General features: G+C 45.9%; 1 protein-coding gene across 4 annotated transcripts in view; it reads right to left on the bottom strand.

The window, feature by feature from the left end:
• LOC112994481 (netrin receptor DCC) overlaps nucleotides 1-21349 on the bottom strand; it is a 547074-nt gene that overhangs the window by 325380 nt on the left and 200345 nt on the right. For all 4 annotated transcript variants that reach the window (XM_026118858.2, XM_026118859.2, XM_064499826.1 and 1 more), the window contains exon 2: nucleotides 19004-19324. In XM_026118858.2, the coding sequence (XP_025974643.2) occupies nucleotides 19004-19324 (321 nt within the window). The remainder of the gene's footprint in view (nucleotides 1-19003; nucleotides 19325-21349) is intronic.

The following is a 21349-nucleotide window of genomic DNA, read 5'->3' as shown; positions in this document are numbered from 1 at the left end:
TATGTTGCTCTTGGAAAATTCCTTTTATAAAACATCTTTTCTTACCCAAAGCGACAAGCCCTACTGAGGGCTCCCAAATAGAAGATTCTCTTGATTTAAGTTAGCTTATAGCATTGCTTTTTTGTTTTGTGATTAATATCCCCAGAAGTCTGTATTCCGATACAATATATAAATATTTACAATGCTTTGACTTCTTAGTTTTACGTACTTCTTCGTTGCTATTCTGTTATCAAATTGCTGGCTAGAACAGCTGCGGCTCTGGACTGCTCCTCCTCTCGACCAAGTGGCACCCTACATCCCGATGCCTGTTTATAAACTTAGTCTTCACCAAATAACAGAGGGCCAAAAGTCACTTTCTAACCACAGAACGTAGGGGAGTTTCAGCAGTACCAGGCATTAGTGACCATGGCAACCTCAAAGCAATGGCTGGCCTTTTTTCTTCCTCTTCTCTAAGACAGCAATCAATATTACTGCTTCAAAGGAAAATCTGGGGCAGTCCCATATTGGCCTAGAAGAAGCATCTAAGAGTAGAACAATTTTTTCATGCTAAGGAAGATTAGAAATAGTTGTTATATAATGGGATGAGCTGTAAGCCACTGATGAAAAATATATATTAAAAAAATAGATCACATTAAACTCAAACTCACATGTATGTTAAAACCCAGCAGCGTCCACCAAAGGTTGGGCTAAGCACTTGTTTGTGTCAGTGTGCAAAATTACAGCGTTCCCAGATTATTATGGATCTCATCAAAACTACTCCAGAAGCAGAGGGGAGGATTACAGCCGAACTGACTGCCTCCGAGTGATTTTAATGACAAGTCAGATTTCCAAAATTACGTCATCCTAACGCTCCCGTCGCGGCTGGGAGCACCTCCGTTCCCCCACGTGCCTGGCCCTAAGCCGATAGCCGCACTTGGATGGGTCTTTTCCTGCTGGAGCCCGTTCCCGGGATGCATCCGACTCCAGACACGGCCGCACGAGTGTGCAGGGGCAGACGCTGATCACAGGGTCAGGCTGTCGCATTTGCCCAAGAGCCGCAGCTTGTACTCGACCCACAACCTCTGTCGGACACAGAAATAGTTAACTACAAAAATACTCATCTTAAACACCGTAATAATATAATATACTGTAATAATATAATCGTAATAGCCCGTTACTACACACGTTTAGCGGTCAGACAAGGCATGCCTTCCTATTGCTTCTGCAAGGAACAGGGCTCCATTCGCTCTCACAAAAAGGTATTTACAGTAGGGTTATGCTGCCATTCAACCCATTTATGGGGAGAAACCTCAATGTAAACAACAGCAGCATTTCCCCGCTTTCCTTTAAAAAAAATGCTATTTTTCCTATCATGCATGTTTATATACAGATTTGAAGTCTATTCTCCAAAACTGTATTACAAGATCTTTTATGATGAGATCACAGCAAAGCAGCAGAACATGCTGTTTCCTGGCGACTTTCCTCGGTTTTGTCATTTGTTTCCTCTGAACAAGCACAGTGTAGAATCTGTTTTTGGGCCGAGACCACGCAGTACGTACTCGCGATGAACTGCTTGCCGGGCTTTAGCCTGATGCCATGACGCGTGAATGCCGTACCAGCAAGCCGGTGTGGGACATCTCCGCAGGCTTTGCCCCTCTCGACCATTCCTCCGCGTCTCCCACCACTTTGCCCTTCTGCTACCCCACCACATACGCCATGTCGGCGTCTCCGTGCCCAGAGCTGGGTCCCTCCGGGCAGGCACACATGTACCCCACGCTCTCCGCGTACAACGGAGGGGGCACAAGCTTCCTACTGCCCCGCGCACAAGGAAGCCAGTAAATTTAAGCTGCTGGTAGAGTCTCATGCACAGGGAAATAAGGAGTTGACTAGAACCAGGGAATATTTTAAAGTTATGAGAGAATGCACAAAAAAAGCTTTCCATTTTTTTCCATTCTGGTCTGGAAGGAAAGAGAAACCTGCTGGTACCTACACGCAAATTCACGTGTCGAAGAACGAAGGAGCCGTCCAAGACCAGCACCACACCACCACGGGATGCCAGAAACCCCAGGGCAGGTCACTCAAACACGGATGAGAATTTAGTGAAGTTCTCCCTTACCCCCAAGGGCTTTTCAGCATTTTGGCCAGAGATGCGTTATTTTGGTCAAAGGATAGCTGAACTAAAATCAATGTCATTGCAGCTAAAACTTCACTTCTAAAACTTCTAAAAACATCAGAAACACACCATGCTCAGCGCTGCACACGCAGAAGAGGAGAGCTCAGCCCAACGCCGGCGGGCATGGAGGGCAACGCTGCTCCTCTCCGTGGCACTGAGGCTACCAAAGGGACCCAAAAGGACACTCCAAATTCACTTCAGATTTATCGCCCGAAAGCGGTTTGCCTACAGGACATGCCCACAGGGTTCCTCCAGGCTTCCCGTGCCGGCCATGCCCGAGCTCGCGCATCTTCCCGGCAGCTCGGAGGAGCTCCCCGCCTCTGCCCCAGCAGGCACCCCGCCGGCCTGGGCTCCAGCTCGGCCCGCACCGAGCTCAGGCAGAGGATTCGGGTGGCCCAAAACCGTTCACAGGCTCAGAGAAGCAGAAGCAGCACAAGGGCAGCAGATGCCACCAGGCAGAGCAGAGAGGTGGCACGAAGCAGCAGCTGCCCACGGGCAGCCAGGCAGACCCAAGCACAAGGGTGGCAGGAGGACCAGAAACACAACACCAAAGAAAATAAACTCATATTTGCTGCCTTTCTACATCACCTGTTTGTAGCTCTTCTCCTCACTTTGTTTCCTGACTACGTTTATTAATAGATACATACCTCTCGCTCGCTGTTAGCTCAGATCTCTGCAGGTCGCCCCGCGGTTTGACTTCATCTTACCACATTTTGACACAACCCCCAACAGCAGCTCACCAAACGGGGATCAACAGCTGGTTTCTAAACCAATGCATCTTTGGGGAAAGCCTTTTGTCCAAACGTGACTTTATATATTTTCATACCACCAAAAAAAAAGTGTTTGCACCCCCACAATATGTTCAAAACCATAAGGACAGAAAAAAACAGATGGCAAAACAGGGGGGTGGTTTAGGAGCCAGGCAGGCTCTGCTCCCCGATGCACACCCCAGCAGCAAGAGCAGCTCCAGGTTCGGATCCTGCCACCCCTCTCCCACCATCACACAAGGGCAGGAAAGACGTTCTCACAACACGTTTTTAACCTACTTCTCCAACCCGTAACTGATGCTTGTCGGGCTACACTTGGCCAGGCTCCGAAGTTGAAAGGTTACATTTTTGCTGGGTTTTGCTTGCTCTTACCCTGAAAACTCACCAGGAGAGAGGAAAATCCCCTTGCGTCCTGCCCTTCTGCCGCACCACCCATCTCCAAGCAGCCGCACGGATGCACCGGCGCATCGCCCCGGGGAGGCCGGGGGTCTGGCACCCTCCCGACCCCCAGCAACCGCAAGGCTCCAGCCCACTCACGATGATACAACCACAAACTGCAAATTCAGTCTCGCTCTCACAGGAGGACTTAAAACCATTCCACCACCTCCACATGAGCCCAGTAAGGACACACGTTGCCATGCCACCGCTAGTACTGGTTTGCACGGGCACGACTGGAAGAGCTCCCTCTCTCCCAGCCTCGCACTTTCAACATATGCAGAAAGGACTGGACACTTATTTTTGCCCCTGAGGTTGACAGACACCTCCCAACACCTAGGATGAACAGGGTGGTTTAGCCAGAAAGTAGCATTTTTACATAACTTAATCATAGAGGAAAACCGCAGTTTGAAAATGTAGCTCTCCAAAAGCATCCGTATAAAAAGCTCCCTTTGCTGACAAAGTGCCTCGGGGTTTGGAGCACAAAAAACACCCTCGGCGAACAAGCTTCCACCCTGGGCAGGCCTTGGTAGCCAGAACTTTATTAACCCTTCTTGTTTGCTTTTTAGAAAAGGAGTTTTCCTTTCTGGCACTGGAAAAATTGTTTTGTCAGACTTCTACCTTCATCAGGAATTCATATGAAGGGACACCACTGTAGCATAGTTCATGCTTATCTTAGAATCAGAGTTAAAAGAAAACCCTTTACTAGCAGGTTGATTTTTTTAAACCAGGAACTTCTCCAGGGTAGCCCGAGGGGGAGGAAGCGGCCCCTCCTCGCCATCCCTCCCAGGCCTTTCACGTCTCTTGTCCTAGCCCAAGGATTTTCCAGGCTTCAACATCAATCCAGAAGTGTCCGGCTGGGGTGAAGCCGACCCAAACCGGGAGGGTTTTCCTGCACTGGCAGTACAAGCTGTTGAAGCCTCTCCTGCTTAACCGGGAGCTGCAGGGAAGCGAGATGCAGGAAAACGTGCCCTCTGCACTGCAGCGTGAGCAAAGCTGGGGAGAGCAACTGGGCAAATCCCAGCACGAGCTGCTCCCTGCAAGAGCCGGGGAGATGACGGCTGGTGCCCCCGCAGCCACCCCCTGAGCAGGCAGCAGCAGGGGCCCCGATCCCACGGGAAAACCCAGAAAAGCACGTTGCCGTGGTGGCATTCAAAGCAAGTGCTCTCGCGAATCCCGCTCCTGCAATGCCGCAGCAGGCAGGTCTCTGCTTGCCCGGTCGATTAACCCCCCCTCGACTGGTTATCTTTGATTTTCGGCCCGCGCCCCCCCTGCTCACAGCCCGCAGGGATGTTGTGTCCTGCTGATGGAGACTCCGGGACACGCGTTTTGGGCTGTAGGGCCAAACTGCAACACCCATCGCTGTGTCGCTTCTCACAGTAAAGCTAAGCAACGCGCAGGGACGGCTTTAACTGGGTCCTCGCAGAAATAAATCCTCTCTCACCACGCACACGCTCGGACCTCTGGTTATTGTCCTCCTGATATTCACGGTTTACTGGCTGGTTTTAATCATAGCAAAATGAAACCCTGTTGAAAGAATAGCTGTGAACTGGGATCGGCCAAGCTACGAAGCATTCGGTCCTGCTCGGCAGCGTTTTCACTTGCCTGAAAGCTCTTTGCTGCAACGGCTCCCTCGGCAAGCGGGGGCTATCTAGCAGCTCCGGGGAGAAACTCGGAAACCAAGGAGGACTTCAGGGATCACGAAAACCTCCTAGGGTCAGTCTGCTTCCAGAAGCTGCTCCTCACCCTGTCCATCAATGATGCAGGATAAAGACATGTAAAAGGGTTAAAGTTCAGGCTATAAATTCAGACAACTAGAGGGAGCATTTCAAAGAGAGATGGGCAAAGAAGAATAAAAAACCCCTCTCTTTAACAGAAGTTGGCCAAATTATTGGTGGCTTCAAATCAGCGCAGAATCATTTCCTCCTGAATCTCCGACCTCCAGGAGAAAAGCCGGATCGCAACGCATTCAGATTGGTTTCAATCAGCCCCAGATGCTGCCACCACTGCTTCTCATAAATAAAGAATTAATGGTTAATCACCGTGTAATATGCCAACGAACAAATCTAACAGACACCAAGCAAGACAAAACCTCATCAGTTTTGATTTAATTTTAAAGCAACAGGTTCTGGAAGCAACAATTCGAAGGAAAATTTATTTCCCCCCCCCCCCCCCCAAATCAATTGTTTCTAGTTCTACCAGCTGTGGAAAAAGCCAAAACAGTTGCATCCTGGATTCCAAACCCAGATAACACAAAAAGCAATCAATTAAATTTCATAATATTACAGTCCGTTCCATGGCTATCTGGGGCCCAACTCACAGCTGCTCACTACTCACGCAGCGGAGAAGAGCGGGTGCAACTGCCTCCAGCCGGGTAAAGCCCCAAAATTCAGACGTTCAGATTTGCCAGATGGTTATTGCTTGCTAGCAAACTGGAAGCTGTGATTACTCCTCTTCACTCAACACCTCCATGTCCTCAATACCTTTGAGGGCACAACACGTGTCCCCCTTGCCCAAGGGGACTCTGTATCAGCTGGCCTGGGGGGACACTGCTCCCCAGCAAAGCCACCCTAAGGGGTGAACCCACTCCACAAAGCGCAGCGTGCCACAGGGACGTCCCAATTAGCTTTAAATAAGATAAGAAGGGAAATAAAGCAAGAAAAGCAAGCCAGGTGAAGCCAATACGTCCCTGCTGTGCTTCTGCTTTCACTGCTCACCCAGCCTGAGGCACACTTCTCACCCTTGGCTTCCCTCCCACCAATCTGGCTAGTAACCATAGTCACTGATAACACAGAAAGCGACTCCAAAACGGTGTCTTAAAAGTTTTATGCAACTTCCCCAGCGTTAGCATCGAGGAAGAGAAGAGATGTCCACATTAGACTGCCTAACTTAGATCTAGCCACATGCATTATTTTCCAAGTACATGAATTATTTCTGAGTTAAGATCTTGGACGCCAGGCGCCAGCCCAGGTGAGCTTTTAGGGCCGAGTTATAAACCCATGAAAATAGAGTTTATAATGGAAATGCCGACAGACTTTGCAACGGCTGCAATAGTGGGAAGCACTGTAATAAAATGAATGCAATCACTCACCTCATTTTACCAGACTTTATTGCTGCAGAGAAAATTAAGAAACTTAACATCGTGCTCTCCGCTAAACTGCTTTTCTCCCCCAGACTTTTTGGTGCCCCTTTTGTGCTACCTCTTACTTGTAAACATCCTCATTTGTGTCTGTGTATTAAAACACATGCATTTAGCAGCTTACATTAGGATTTTTCTCTCTACAGTGTTTAACTTCTTATCAGGCCACTTTATTCTGAATCTTATTCAAATTAAAGCAGGGCTATTATGCAAGGCACAAAAGTTCAATTTGAGTAAAATCTGGGCAGGATTTTCTTTTTTTGCATGAAAACAACAGCATAATAAATGCTAATCATTATAATCTTTTCAAAGTGAAAGCTTTTCAAGAGTATTTTTCCACTTACGAATATAAAGCATGCTTCCAATTTACATGCTAAAGGTTTGCGTAGAATAGGGGATTAGAGGTGGAAGAGACCTATATGTCACCCATTCAATCCCCTGTCAGCGCCGAACTGTGTCATCTGCTGGTAAATACGGAATAAGACGGTTTAAGAATTAGATGTTTTAGCTCGTAAAGCAGCGATCATGCAACATCAATCATGGCACGCAGGCCAGTTTGCAGACCTACGTTTCTTCACTGCTTCACGTCAATCAAGCCCCAAACTAGCACAGACTCCAATGACTCCTCTTGGACGGACACAGGGACAAACCAGGGTGCAGAAATCTGACCCGTTTAATTAAATTGCTTGACTGATGCGGTTTTTGGAACTTGAAGAGCGACTCGGCTGATTTACATCTCTCCCCCACAGTGACACGGTGCCACCACAACTGACCTATTTCTCACTTGCCCAACAGAGGTCACCAAGGACAAGTGAGAGGGTTGTAAACAGCTTCGCTCATCTTATTAAACATCACCGCCGAAACGTGTATAGATTTCAAGTAAGCGAGGTCAAGAAACCATTAAAAAGGTTAAACCAGAAACAAGAGAGCGTGCAAGGCGGCCGCGAGATCGTTCCAAGTCGCAAGATTAAATTAACCTAAGGAAACCCCCGAAGGCGGCCACATCTTCATTAGGGTCAAAAGTAAAATCCAGAAATAGGTGAAGACCTATTGAAAACCGTACAAAGCACGGGCTACTGAGAACGCCTCACTTTTTATTGCATTTAACTGATCACACCTGTTCAACATTGCGCATTTATTTTTCCTGAGCAATTTCTGGAGATTTACTGGTACCGATGTCAGCAGAAAGCAAACTTAAATCACACAGCGATGCTTTCAAGTCTGCTGCGTTTGTGTCAGTTCTGAAACGCAACGCACACGCATCCAAACAGGGATCAGAAAAATACCACAGGCAAAACAGCAGTTAGACATCTAAAGAAGTTTTCTCAGGTTTTAGTCAGCTAAATGAGAAAGCGAGTGAGCCAAAAACAACCCTCCGGGACCCACTTAAGCATATGAAATGATAGAGGGGCCTAAGCCATCACCAGAAAACATACCTTAGTGCCTAAAATTGTGCTACTGAGTATATCCCAAAGCTTTCCTGCCCTGCCAGCCCAACTCCCCGAACGCTTGGCAGCAAAGGCTCCTGAGATGACCAGGGCGTGAGGAGCACATCCGCAGCCAGCACCATGGTCCACCATCCCACCCACTCCCACGAAAAACACGCAAAAAGGACCCTGTCCCAAACTGCCACAGATGGGCAACTTTGGCTGCATTGGTCCCAGTTTCAGCAGGAAGGACATTGGAGGCTCTTCTGCCAACTGACCCAAGAATTAAGACTTTCTGATGGGGAATGGGCGCAACGGGCTCAAACCTCCTCAGCCAAAGCAGGTCTAAAACCTCCGTCTCCCATTTCCTTAGCCAAAACTTCAACAAAATGAAACAAAAACACACACCACAAGGTTACTTCTTCCTCTAACAACGCTATAATATGAATGATCCATCCATCCATCCCCAAATGTTTTTTACGCTAAATATACAAGTAGCCCCCAGCTCTGGAGTCCAGTAAGGGAAGGAGAAGAGTTCAGACATGCTCCTCCTCCTTGGCTGTCCTAGGCTTTTCAGCCCTAGCTTTCAGCTCCTACAAATCTCACTCTCTGGCACTTAATTCTCCCCATTCACTGTAAATGAAGCTCAGGATCCAATTCATCATTATAAACGCTACTCTGAAAGCCAGGTCTCTAATGTTCGGGATATGCTGGGGGAGCAATTCAGGTGTAGAGCCATGTTCACAGTGAACCTAAGTGCCATATCCAGCTACTCAAAGCTACGTGACACCGGGTTTGAAATGCAAGTACCAAATTATTATCCTGAGCTGCTCACAGTTAAGAATATAACACATTTCAGCAAAGGCAGTCAACACATTTCCAAAGAAACAGCTCTTTGTTCTTTTATAATTCTGGAAGGTAAATATAGCTGTAAAGTTACTCCCCTCCCGCACCCCGAGCCTTATCCTAGCTTTTCTCAAGAAAAAGTCCCAATTATTTATTCTGTATGAGAAATGCATGCAAGATCTCTGCATTTTAACTCTTTTGATAACTACTGCACCACCTGGGAGCACAGTGTCAGGATCCTCCCCACCACGCGTGTCATTAAAGCAGGTACGTAAGGGCAGGCAAGAGTCCGGCACGCCAGAAAGCTTCTTGCTACTTTGTGCCCTAAGGTACCCACGAGACTGTTGTTGGAAAAACATGATCACATGAAGAAAAAAATAGTAAGAAATGTTAAGATATTTGTGTCCGTTTAAACCAAATGCTTTATTACCCAGAGCACCGTACAGATGGGAGGGGGCAGCTCCTCTCCGCCTGGGGTGGTCAAAGCCACTGCAGCTTTGTGCTTTTATTGCCTCCACGGTCAGACAGCAGCTGAGCATGGATTTCAGGGCAGCAAATGTAAATGTCAGCATCTAGACAGAAGCAAACTTCCCTTTCTTCGATTGCATTTTCTTATTTTCCCACTTGTGCAACTCTGATAGGATTGCTTCTGACGGTATTGCTTCTGGTTCTCCAAAAGATACTCTAACGATAGACGGATAAACGCACCGAGGCGCTTGCACACCTCGCTGAGAAGGTTGTGCAGGCAGCAAGAGGAGGACTACAACCCCTGCAGAAGAAGGTGCGACAGCCCTGCCTTCTCCTGGGCTGCTCTAGCAGCGCCAGAGGAGGAAAAAAATCATGAAGAAGAGAAACTACAGACCGTAATTTTAACAGCAAAAATACCCTTCCTGGCTAAAGAAACTGGTAAGCCCAGAGCCCTTGAAAGGCAAGGCGAGGAGGGCCAAGGCACGACTGACAACACCTGGCTCAGTGGCCCAAGGCAGCCATGGCCAAGGAAAAGGACTGCTCCAAAAGGAAAGCCACCTTTGGCAAACCGGCCCCGAGCACTAAACACAGGCAGCGCCTTCTCCACGCGACAAGCCTTCGCTCTGCAGACGGGCTGAGCAGGGAGAGGAGCCAGGGAAAAAAGCAGCAACACGTAAAACTTTCTTGGTGAGGCTCAAACAAGCAACAGGTGCTGCGAAGGTGAGAAGCATGGAGGTTTCTTCTCTCACCTTCACCGCATTAATTATCACCTCTTCTGCCACAGCAGATTGCAGAACATAAGTAAAATTAAAAGTAATTTACCTTCATAACAATTTTAGGAAAAGTCACAAATGTTAATGTATACTCCAGAAGAAACCAGAAGTTGAGCATTCGTCTCCAGGTATAAAACCCCACGCCCCACAGCGCTTTTGGCCAGTACGATGAAGGGGGACATGAAGAAAACCGAGGCTTAATTTCCAGCAAAGCCCCCAACAGATCCATCAGACTCCACAACAGTCCCAAGAGAGGCTGGAGGAACCTCATCGCTTCGGACCTGTGAAACCAGACCAGACAGACCGTCAGCGAAGGCGCTGCGGGGAGCGGTCTCTCCTGGAAGGTAAAGCAGCCAGAGGACCTGCCAGCCGATATCCCCCTCTCGTGCTGACAATCCACGGGGACAACAGGCAGCTTTCCCCCACGCAGCAGGGATGGATTGGAGAAGAACATCACTCAAGCGTTTTTCTCCTTTGGGGAATAATGCCATATTTAAGGCCGATAAGTCCAAGACTGAAAATGGCCAGAGAACAAGTGTGCTGACACAAATTCCTTCATCTCAGCTACCAAATTTCAAACCTTTTTTTTTTTTTTTTTAACAAGAAAAATGATTGCCCGCTCAGTGACGTCCACTTAAAGTAATTACAAAGGTCCCATTTCATCCTAGCTATTTAGGTGCCATAAGTACCAGAGATCCCACAGTCACCTGAGCATGAACACAGAGGGTTGCAAAAAGGAAGGATCCAATCTGCAACTTGTTGAGGTGCCACCAGTGCCCTTATTCCAATTTACCACCTGCAACACAGGAGTTTTCAGAAGAGCAGCCAAAAAGCAGAGCAAGAGGGTGAAGAGGCACGAAGGCAGAACCACGCAGCGCAACGAAGAGACACTCGGAGCTAGAACGACAACCAGCATTGGCACAGAGGCTGAGCTAATTATAATTAGCCCTACAGAGCAAGACACAGGGCTAATTAGCTCCACTGCAGCACCTCTCACCTGTGTTAGGCCAGAGCTATGCCAGGTGGACACCCTGGCAGCTTGCAGCTAGACCAGCGGTCTCGTTGCACTGCACCATGATCCCCAGCTCAGAGGTGACAGACTCAATAATCCGTGGAGAGCCACACGATGAGCTGAAGTAGTGACTAAGAGTCACAAGAGAGGCCACAAGTGTTTCAAGTTTCACACAAAACAAGAACACAGCCCCTGTCCCAAGATGATTACAACTGAAGTAGGAGGCCAGAGACAGAAAAAGGATAGAGCTGGATGGACTGGTGAGAGCACAAGAAACAACGAGGCTGTGGAGCCTCCGTCCTTGGAGGTACTCCAAAGCTGTCTGGACACGGTCCCAGGCAGCGTGCTCCCGGTGACCCTGCTCGAACAGCAGGTCCTGTCCAACCTCAACCCTTCTGTGACTCTGTAGCCAAAAGCACTGACACAACTTGCTGAATACCTTTGCTATTCCAAAAGTGGAAAATAAGCATTTGAAACAGTAAAACTAGCTCAAAACATCTATTACTCAGTTCTAGGTTTCTACTCAACGTTCAGAGGGGAGGGAGAGAGGAACATGGAGCAGAGTTTTGATGGTCATCAACCCTGAAACGAGCTTGCCGAGCAGCTTTGCTGCAGTGACAGAAGAGGCACCGACACCTGGGTGTGCCTAGGCCCGCTGCCGGGGGTGCCCCAGGGTATTGCAGCATTAACAGAGATGAACAGATAGCTTCACATTTGTGTTACATATACAGTTAATTATTCCTCCTCCTGAAAGGAAGCCTACCCAAGAGCGATGTGCATGGACACACGTCAAGAGATCCACGGCTGAAGCAGTCCTCCCGTCCTTGGGAGACTGCTGCTCCCAGCCAGGTCCTAAAGTAATCCTGAAGTGCCAACAAGAGTAAAACCGAGAAGCTGATGAAAGCAATTCTACAAATTACTGTGTTGATGCTTAGGCACTTAAACATAAGGTGCAACATCAAAGACACACGTCTTTAGCCATGGCTAAAGGTCAGTCTATGTTTAGCAGAAAGGTATAGCATTAGAAAGGTTTATTTTCTGTGCAAAAACAAACAAAAACGACAGGAAAATGAAAGAAGAGTAGGGAGGACGTATAAAGAGTTAGAACAGAAGTGGGTGAAAGCCAGAACTTTGCATGAATTCGACACAGGAACGGGCTGTCATAGACATGCTTCTCCACCCTCATCGCCAAGGCGCCTCCAAGTCACAGGACTCTTAGTACATCTAAAGGGACTTAATCACTTCTAATAATTACATTTATAGCAAAATAAAGCGCATATTTAAATATAACTGGCATATTTGTTATTGCTATTTATTTAAACAGCATTTAAGAGTGAAGGCTGAGCAAAGTATTTGAGTAATTATATTGTATCTAGATTATAACAGATCTAAATAACTACACTTAGATATAATGCTCAACTGTCTCTAATTCTACTCATTTAGTCCCACTTTCCATCTTATTCTTTGCTGCAAAGACTTAGATGACTGGCTCTGAAAACTCCCAATCTTCTTCATTCTTTTTTGGTCTGTTCAGCATGATGAATCTGGTATTTTAAGTCATGGAGCAGAAGTCTGCTGCCACATTTGTCTCCTGGCACTGGAAGTCACCTCAAAACTTGCTAATTGTCTTCAAAACCAGCTGGTGCCTGATGGCAACTGTAATGATGACGAACAGCCAGTCCCCAGGAGTCAGTTACTTATTCCAGAAGTTTCACTAAAGGGGATATTCAAGATCAAAGTCTTCTGCTGGCCAACTGTCAAGTAAAGATTGAAGCAATACAAGGAGGAGTGTGCTCTTGCCTTCTTTCATGTTTAAGTTGCTGCTTACACAAAATCACCACCTGCAGCTCTCCTGTGAGATGTGGTCACAGCTTACAAGAAGAGAAGAAAGCCACCTCCATCAGCCCTGTACATGGGACATCTGAAGAAGTGAGGACCAAAACAGAAAACAGCACGCAGGAAGTTATGTTTTTATCTGATTTCCTGATATTTCCTTTCAGGTTGCAGATCTGTTTTAGTTTTATTACAAAAGTGCTAACGAGAGTTAATGGTGTGCCAGAGTATATATTTGTGAGAGAGAGGCGCATGTAGATCTTGCAAATATAACAGTGGGACATTAAACAGCAGTAAGCGTGAAGTGAACACTCAGGGATTGTCCATGCCATTAAGCACAAACACTATTAAGCACCATAGGTCATCAAGTGATGTAAAAAGTGGTCCCACAGGCACACATGATTAGGCCATGCAGCAAAAAGAAAATTCAAAATCAGCTTGTCCTTAAGACCCCAAACTTAGCCCATGCACCAGCACACACTGCGCGCGCTAAGCACAGCTCTACACTTGCTGCATTCACAAACTCAATACCTACGTCAACGCAGACCTTTATGGCAAGCTGAATTCAAATTAAAAATTCCCTCTATAAAAAGGCATACTAGAGAAGAAACCCATTAGTCAGAAGTTCATAAAAAGTATAGCCGTTTCACTGAATTTGCTGTCTAGTGGTTATACTTTTATCTAAGTTTCCCAGATGTATTGTCTGCTTTACAAAGCTAAGACTTGCATCTCTTATTTTACTATTTATCAAGAAAATCAATTTTGGAGCTCCAAAATGAGTCTGAGAGGAAAGCAGAGTCTGTTTTAGTTTTGCTTACTAATGAGACTGTATTTATGGTTTACAAAGTCACACAAAATAGCCTAAGATCTACAGTGATTCTGGTAGGAATAAAAAAAGATTAAGTCAGTTTCAGTTGATTTCAGTTGTTGTACAAATAAAAACAGAAGTTAATGGTTTGGAAGGTATAACTTGAAAGCTGTTTTCCTCCTTTACAAAAAAGTGATTATCAGAGATTTAGGGAATGAGACATGAGAGAGAGACAACACTTTAATCCACACTTCATTCACTCTGTCCAATATAACATTTCCTAAAACTGTGGTATAATAGGCTTCCTTTGTTTGTCCCATAGCTTCCGAGCAGCAATACTCCCTTGAGTCACTAAATCTTCATCCTTAGTTTTTAAAATCCTAAAATACTAGCAGGCAGTAATCCTCGGTATTCTAATTCTAATTTCTTAAACATTGTGTGCACACAAAGAGATCTTAAAATTATCAGTGGATTTAAAATATTTTAAATAATTCAGGAAAACAAGGTTGTAACACTGAAGGGGCATTAAAATTTGTTTCTTCTCATCTGAAAGGTTTTAACCTTGGGTTCGACAGCTGTCCTGGTAACTAGTCTGCTGTTATTTGACACCTGGCAATGCTGGATGCTCTGTCCAGACAGGAACTTGTTGACACAGTCTAGTCCTAGAATAAACACAGTCACAGTGGGGATTTGAGAAGTCCCTTTTTCTTTCCTTGTTATTCCCACCTCTGACACAAATCTTCTCCCAACAACTAAAAACTTGCTTCCAAAATGAAGTCCAATAAGCCTATGCGTGACAGAGCCATGCTGTGACACCCACCGTAACAACACTTTAAAAGATTTTCCTCAAAAACAGTCTTTCAGGAGGCCAAAGTGCAACACTCACAAGTCTCTACTGACGGTAGATGTATTTGACCAAGCCTCTCTGTCAACTATTTTTAATCTAAAAGGTCTCCTCAGCCTACTTCAAACTAACACACTAAGCTCTGAACATGAAGGTGCCTATTCTGCTTCAGTTGGAGCACGATCCCCTTGCCCAGCTGCCCTTCCAGGGACGCCCCGCGCTTCACATCCATCCCCTTCAAACCACAGATCGGAGTTTCTGCTGGATCTTCCCGGGTGTTATTTTATTCCAAGATTCAGCCTCAGATTTCAGCTGGGACTGAATCAATGGCAACATACACTGGCAAAGAAGGAAATGCTAAACTCTATATTGCTTAGGACAGACCAATTCTTGGAAGAAACTCATTTAAAAAGGCCCTTAAACATACAAATGCTGCCCTTGTGCCTCAAGGATTTACTGAGGCACAGGCCGTAGTGGAGACGGGCAGAGGGTCCCGGCAGACCAGTCGCACGCGCTGCCCTGTCCCCTCCATCCTCCAGGCACGCACCATCAACCGTTGCCAAAGCCAGGACACCAGCCCGAAGAGATCTCCTTGGGTGATCCAGCCTATCCATTACAGTTTTCACAAGAAAAAAATGACTGTAAGCTGTTTTCAGCAAGTTTCTCTCTAGTTATCAATTGATACAACCCCCAAAAAAAGAAAATTTCAACCTTATCTCAGAGAATTAAGTCTTCATCAAGGAGCTGGATGCTGAAGCGCACAGATGGCTGTATAAACTAACCCCGGGCTTCTCTTTTTGTCACTCTCTGAAACACCGATGTTTTTAGTTAACATAAAGGCAGAACAGCTGAAGCACCGATTCTGCAGCAGCATATGAATAGAGACATAACGCAGTGTAGTGCGGCTTCTCTCTGAAAACCTACCAATTACTAGAAATACCAATAATCAGTAGGCTGTTAAATTGGGACTTTTAATACGATGCTAGCCGAGGAAGCAGCTCTTGGTCTCCCTTCAGTGCCCTCATTTCCATTTCGGCCAAGACACTTTCACAGCTGGTGACTGCTAAGGCCTTAAAAACCCTTGAGAAGTTCTTAGAAAAAGTGCATTTTCTTGCACATGGCAGGCTTCATGCAAAAAACTCTGGAGCGATTAAAATGGTTTAAATTTGCTACATTTTCTTTATCAAAAGCACTTCAAGCCATGACAGTACAAGGCGAAGGATTTTAAAAGGGCAATATGCTTTCAGCACCCGAATGGTTTGTTCTAAGCACAGTTGACTGCCACCTCCTAGCAGTGACTAGTTTATTGACTGCTAATGCTTTAAAAAGTGAGATGAAATCAGGCTCATAGCCTTAACTGCAAGAAAGATATATGCCCTCTACGCGCACCAGTGGTTTGGCAATCTTGACCTCAAACGACATTAATGCTGATGCCATTAATGCTACGTTGCCAAAAAGCACTTTAAGTGCTTAAAACGCACAGACATATAACAAAAACAAACAAACAAAAAAAAAAAGGACACAAGATTATTTTGTGATTCAGTGAGTGATTCTCTATCCAAACCATGCCTGAAATATTAAGGCTCATGATCCCTGCTTTAAAATCTTGCAGGAATGAAGTCTTGCATAGGACCAGGAGCCTAAGCAAAGCGCGGATGGATATGTGCTGTTGATGTGACCACTTTCTCCCACTCATCAGGATACCACGGTCTAACATACCATCATGATCGCCTTTTCATGAAGGCTCTTGGCTGTCTAGAAGCATTCTGCTTAGCAGTGATACCTTGTACAACACATACGGATCAGAAGGATTCAGCTTTTAGCTGTTATATCGCTAAATAAAATTCTGTCCAGTCCCCTTCCTCCACCTTGGTGGAAGCAGGCTTTTCTGAACACAAAGTTTGCTCGCTTTGCCAAGCAACAATTAACACAACATACTGGAGCGCGAGACCTTCATTTCTCCTCTCACCCTTCTCCCCCTTACTCTGCTGCGTTTCCATCTGCCAGTGCCTTAAGTCAGGGATGTGCTGCCAACATTGCACAGCGACTCCCTCAAAAACAATTCTGCTCTCTCAGGAATACGCATGTCCTTCAGAGAGCAAAACAGCATTTCTGCTTAGAGACCTTGCTGCCAGTTTTAAATGCTGTACATCCTATATTCCACCTTACAACATGAACCATTTATCATGGAGTTAAAGAATTACAGAATGACTGATGCTGGGGAAGGCACCTTTGGAGACCGTCTGGTCCAGCTCCCCAGCAGAAAGCAGGTCAACTACAGCAGGTTCCTCAGGGTTGTGTCCAAGTGGATTTTGAGTATACCCAAAGATACAGACTCCACTACTTGTCTGGGCAACCTGTTCCAGCGTTCAATCACCTTTACAGGAAAAATGGGGGATTCTTTTAATGTTTAAATGAATTCCCTCCATTTCACAGCTTGCCTTTATTGCCTCTTGTCCTTTTCATTCCTTCCAGTTGAGAAGTCTTTATTAGTCCTTCCAGTTTCTGCCAAGTTGATTTTGAACAGATCTCCCCCCTCTTCCTCCAAGCTTCCCACCACCACTACAGGGGTGCAAGATCAGGGTCTGCGGTGCAAAGGATGGTTCCTCATGTGAGGAGCTCAGAATTACGGGTTTGGGCACAGCACAACAGATGAAAAACCTACAGGGAAGAGTCACAGATGTGCATTCACTCAGGGAGTAATTGGAGTGATTTTATTAGTTACTGGTTGCCAACAGCCAAAACAAGGCCAAGCAACATCTTGTAGTGACAAACCAATGGCCTGTTTGGCACACGCTGGCTCTGCGGGCTCCCGCCGAGGGTCACATCCGTAGGGCTCTCCATGGCTCTGCACAAGAGCCAGCCCAGGGCAGGGGCACGCTGCTGAGGGAGCTCGGTGAAGAGAGCTCCCACACTACCATGGAAGATCAGACAACCACAGAGATGTAGAGAGAAAAAGAAGTGGTGGGGAGTAGGTAGATTAGAGAAGAGCTAAAAAGCGACCAAAGGGTAAGGAAAGCTACTGCCTGTTGTAGTCAGGTACCATGAGAAAACATGTCTCTTCTAGCTTGTAGAGCAGGGTTTAGAAGGTGGAAAAGAGGACCTTAAGACGGGAAAGTGTGTTGAGTCCACAAAGGATACTGGAGACACCGTCTGAGAACAGCTGCCTGGGCTCCAACCGAGTGCAAGGGTTTAGCAAAGCACTAGACAGCAAAAAAGTTGCAGAGGAGCTGGACTGAGTTTCAGTTTTTTCTCCGTCCCCATGTTGTTCAAAAACACAGCAGGACTGGAAAGTGCATGGACTGGGTGCGTGGAGGCCTCGAGAAAAGGGTACCTACCCCTGATGAGCTGTGCGAGGTGCAGCCAGGTAAGGCTGGGAGCTTTACCAGCACCAGCCTTTTCATTTCTTTTTTCTCTTTCATGTAAACCCAATCTTCTCCTTCACATAACCAAATCCTTTTTAACAAGCTCATAAGCTCATCCAAGCACTAAATACCATAATTACCACTCCTTTCCACAGCATAAAAAAAGAATAATTTTACTTTGGCTGCTTTTTCCCCCAAGGATACTACATGAACACCTTCAGACGGTTGCTTACAGGAAGTCCAGCTCCATCTGTACCTACACCAGGCAACCACACCGTTCTTTAAAAGGACTGTTACAGCTCTCTAGCAACACTCAACAGCTCCATCTGTACAGAACCGTATGCAGAGAAGAGAAACAAAAAGCATGCCCTCAGATCTGGTGAAATTCCTAATTAACGATCCTAAAGAAAATTATTCTGAAGCCTAGCACATTCTAGCTAGCACTAGTTATTAAGTGACTTTGGGTTTCTTTGTACCTTTTATTCAAGGATTTCCAAACATTCTTTTTCAATGATTACATGATTAAGGTCTCACTACATCCATTTCAGAGAGTAACAGAGAAGCAAGAGATCCCTTGAAAACTTCAGACCCAAACATCTTTCACAAAGGTATTCAGTAAGTCCACGTGAAGCCATAAGCGTGCTCAGACACCTGATAACGTATATTCCTCTTTCTTCTGTCATATACCTACACAAGTACTTTAAAGGAGATACAAAGAGGCTGCCAATTCTATTAAGCTGCATAATGAGTTGTCTCTGAAAGAGCTCCTAAACCATAAAATTTGTACATTCACTCTAGAGGAGTTCAGCATTTTATTTTTCTGATCTTGAATTCACCAGAAAAAGCAGTTAATTACTAACTTCAGAGGTCTCCTCTGTTTTGATGACAATAAATATGCAGCAAAACTCACAGCAACAAAGAGTTGATTAGACATATTTAAACAAGAATAATACCTTGTCAGAACTAAATTACTGTAGTAAAAGTGTCATATCTAGCTTTACTTCTTTTGAAGAAGGGGGAAAAGAATCACAGCACTTCTACAAATGCATTTCCCCACTTTTTTTGCTTTTAAACACGCAACTTCTCACAAACAGTATTTCCAGCAGTCCAAAAGACAGGAAAGTTTCTCCCTACCTGCTACCATGACCTTAGCTGTCCGACTGATGATAGCTCCGATGCCTTCTAAAGATGCTTCACACTGGTAGAGACCTTCGTCTGGCTTGTGGTGCCTTGAATGGACTATATTTTGTATCAAGAGTGAGCCATTGGCCAACTGCTGCCTCCTTTCATCTACTGCCAGGTTTAAGAAGACCGCGTCCTTCTTCCATTTAATCACTGGAGCTCCTTGATCCGACTCTGCCGTGCAATTCAAGAGCACGTTGCTTCCACGCATAGTGACAGCATCCGCAGGCTCAGTCAAGAACCTCAGCGACGTAAATCCCTTAACCTGCGAACCTGGAACAAACAAAGGAGGAGCAAATATTGGTTAGGCATTTCCATGCAGAGAGAGACACGCTATATCTGATGCAAGTTTGCTATAGAGCGCTAGCGCAAAATCCCAGGGGTACCACAGACCTGCCTGGCAAACACTCCAGGAATTAAATTAATTGGCTCTTATGTTTCTCTGCAAACTGATTAAGGGGGAGGTGGGGGGAGCACAGAGGATATTTTTGTCCCATCAGCACAAAAACAACAGTTATAAACAGATTATATATGTATGCATGTGTGCATGTGTGTGTGCATATATATATAAAAATACAGAGATGAAACAAAGCTAAACCTGTACAACTAAGAATGCGCCATGTCTTGAATTTTATTTGGAGAGTTTAATTTCGTACAGGATTTGCTCTGGGCACATACACTGAGATACATTTTGGCATAGGAAGTATGAAAACACTGTTGGGCCCATCTTTCTTTGCTGTCACCAAGCACAAGAGAGCACACAAGTACACAACCCTGCCATCTTTCAGAAACAGCGTCAAAACCTCAAAGCTGGTGGCACGTCTTCCACCTCGCTCGAGCAACCACCTCATCACGACCAAGCCGCCTGGCCATTGCCTTCTACTAGGCAGCAAGAGATGCCCATGCAGAGGGAAGAGAGGGAGGCAGCAGTCCGAGTGCCAACGCTGCAAGCACCGTTTCGGCAGCACGGGTGACCCGTTTTCCGCCTGCTGCACGAGTGCAGAGGAAGCGGTCTGGAGTGTCGCGCTGGTAATGGGACACCCACCAGCTCTGCATAGGTAGGAGATAAACGGAAACAAAGGCAGCAAGAGGTGCTCAAAGCAGAACCGGCGTTACCCTTTCTCGCCTACGCAAGGTGATCCTTTCTGCTACGGAGCGGGAAATCATTAAAGCGCTTCCGCACAGGCGGCTGCAATAGCATCAGGGGGCACAACCTCAAAGGACAGAAAACAGTCCTCTTTCTCTGCTGCATCACACGCTTTCTAATAATTTATAGCCAGGCAAAGGACATATGCAGCTTGCATTTTAATTAGACAACTATCCACACACCCTCTTTTCAAGCGTCAGTGACTAGACTTTGGGCAAGAAGGTACCAGGCTGCAGTTCCCTGCAAGTCACAGTTAAATCAAAGTCTCTGCCACATCCCGGCCTTGCCTGGGCCGCCCAGCAACAGCCCCCGAGGGCTCTCCCGGCTCGTGCCGAGCCGCCTGGCCTCGCTCCGCTGCCCAGACGGACGGAAAGAGCCCCGACCCGCACCAAGCGCAAAGGCTAAGTCTACAGCGTGCCCCGAAACAGCTGTAGGTGAATGTAAAAGGGGCTGATATCTTTCATCAAATGAACTCTTCTTTTATGTCTCCAGAGCAAATGACAGCATGCAAATTTATCAGACTAAGAGATTTAAGATACTTGTAGTCTCTGATAACTTTTGAATAATTACTTTTCTATTTTATATCCCAAGCCAAAACTTCCTAAGGAATATGTATAACAACACACAAATAGCTATCTGGCATTTTGTTTACAGGTATCAGTTTTATTGCCAAGTATCTAGTTTTTACCTATAAAGTAATTATTCAAGTAGTCAGCTACCACATCTTGCTTTAAAGCACCTAAAGAAGTCAGGGCTTCAAAAATTAGTAAATGCTTAGCAAAAGGGAAAATAAGAGCTGGAAGCATCAACTTGTAGCACAACTTTTTTCAGCACCAAAATCAACAGCATGATATGACCCAAATCGACAATAAAAGGTAGTGTCTAATAAAAGCCAGAGGATCATATCCCGATTTCTCTCTCACCCACATTGATGTTCTGATTTCAGTTACTGGAACAAGCAACGTCAAAATGAGGCCCAAAAGCTGCACACGAGCACAGGACTTTCTTGCCATAAAACATTTGTAATAGTATAGAGATATTTACAATGCACTAAAGAGTAATTATTTTAAAAACATGTGTTCCTTGCCATTCTCCCAAAGGCAACTGTATTCCGCTTGTAAATCAGCAAACAGCTGATTTAAACAGCTTCT

Source organism: Dromaius novaehollandiae, chromosome W (genome assembly GCF_036370855.1).
Source record: "Dromaius novaehollandiae isolate bDroNov1 chromosome W, bDroNov1.hap1, whole genome shotgun sequence".
Classification (NCBI taxonomy): Eukaryota; Metazoa; Chordata; class Aves; order Casuariiformes; family Dromaiidae; genus Dromaius; species Dromaius novaehollandiae.
The sequence above is the reverse complement of the archived record's forward strand: the minus strand, read 5'-3'. Positions and strand labels throughout refer to the sequence as shown.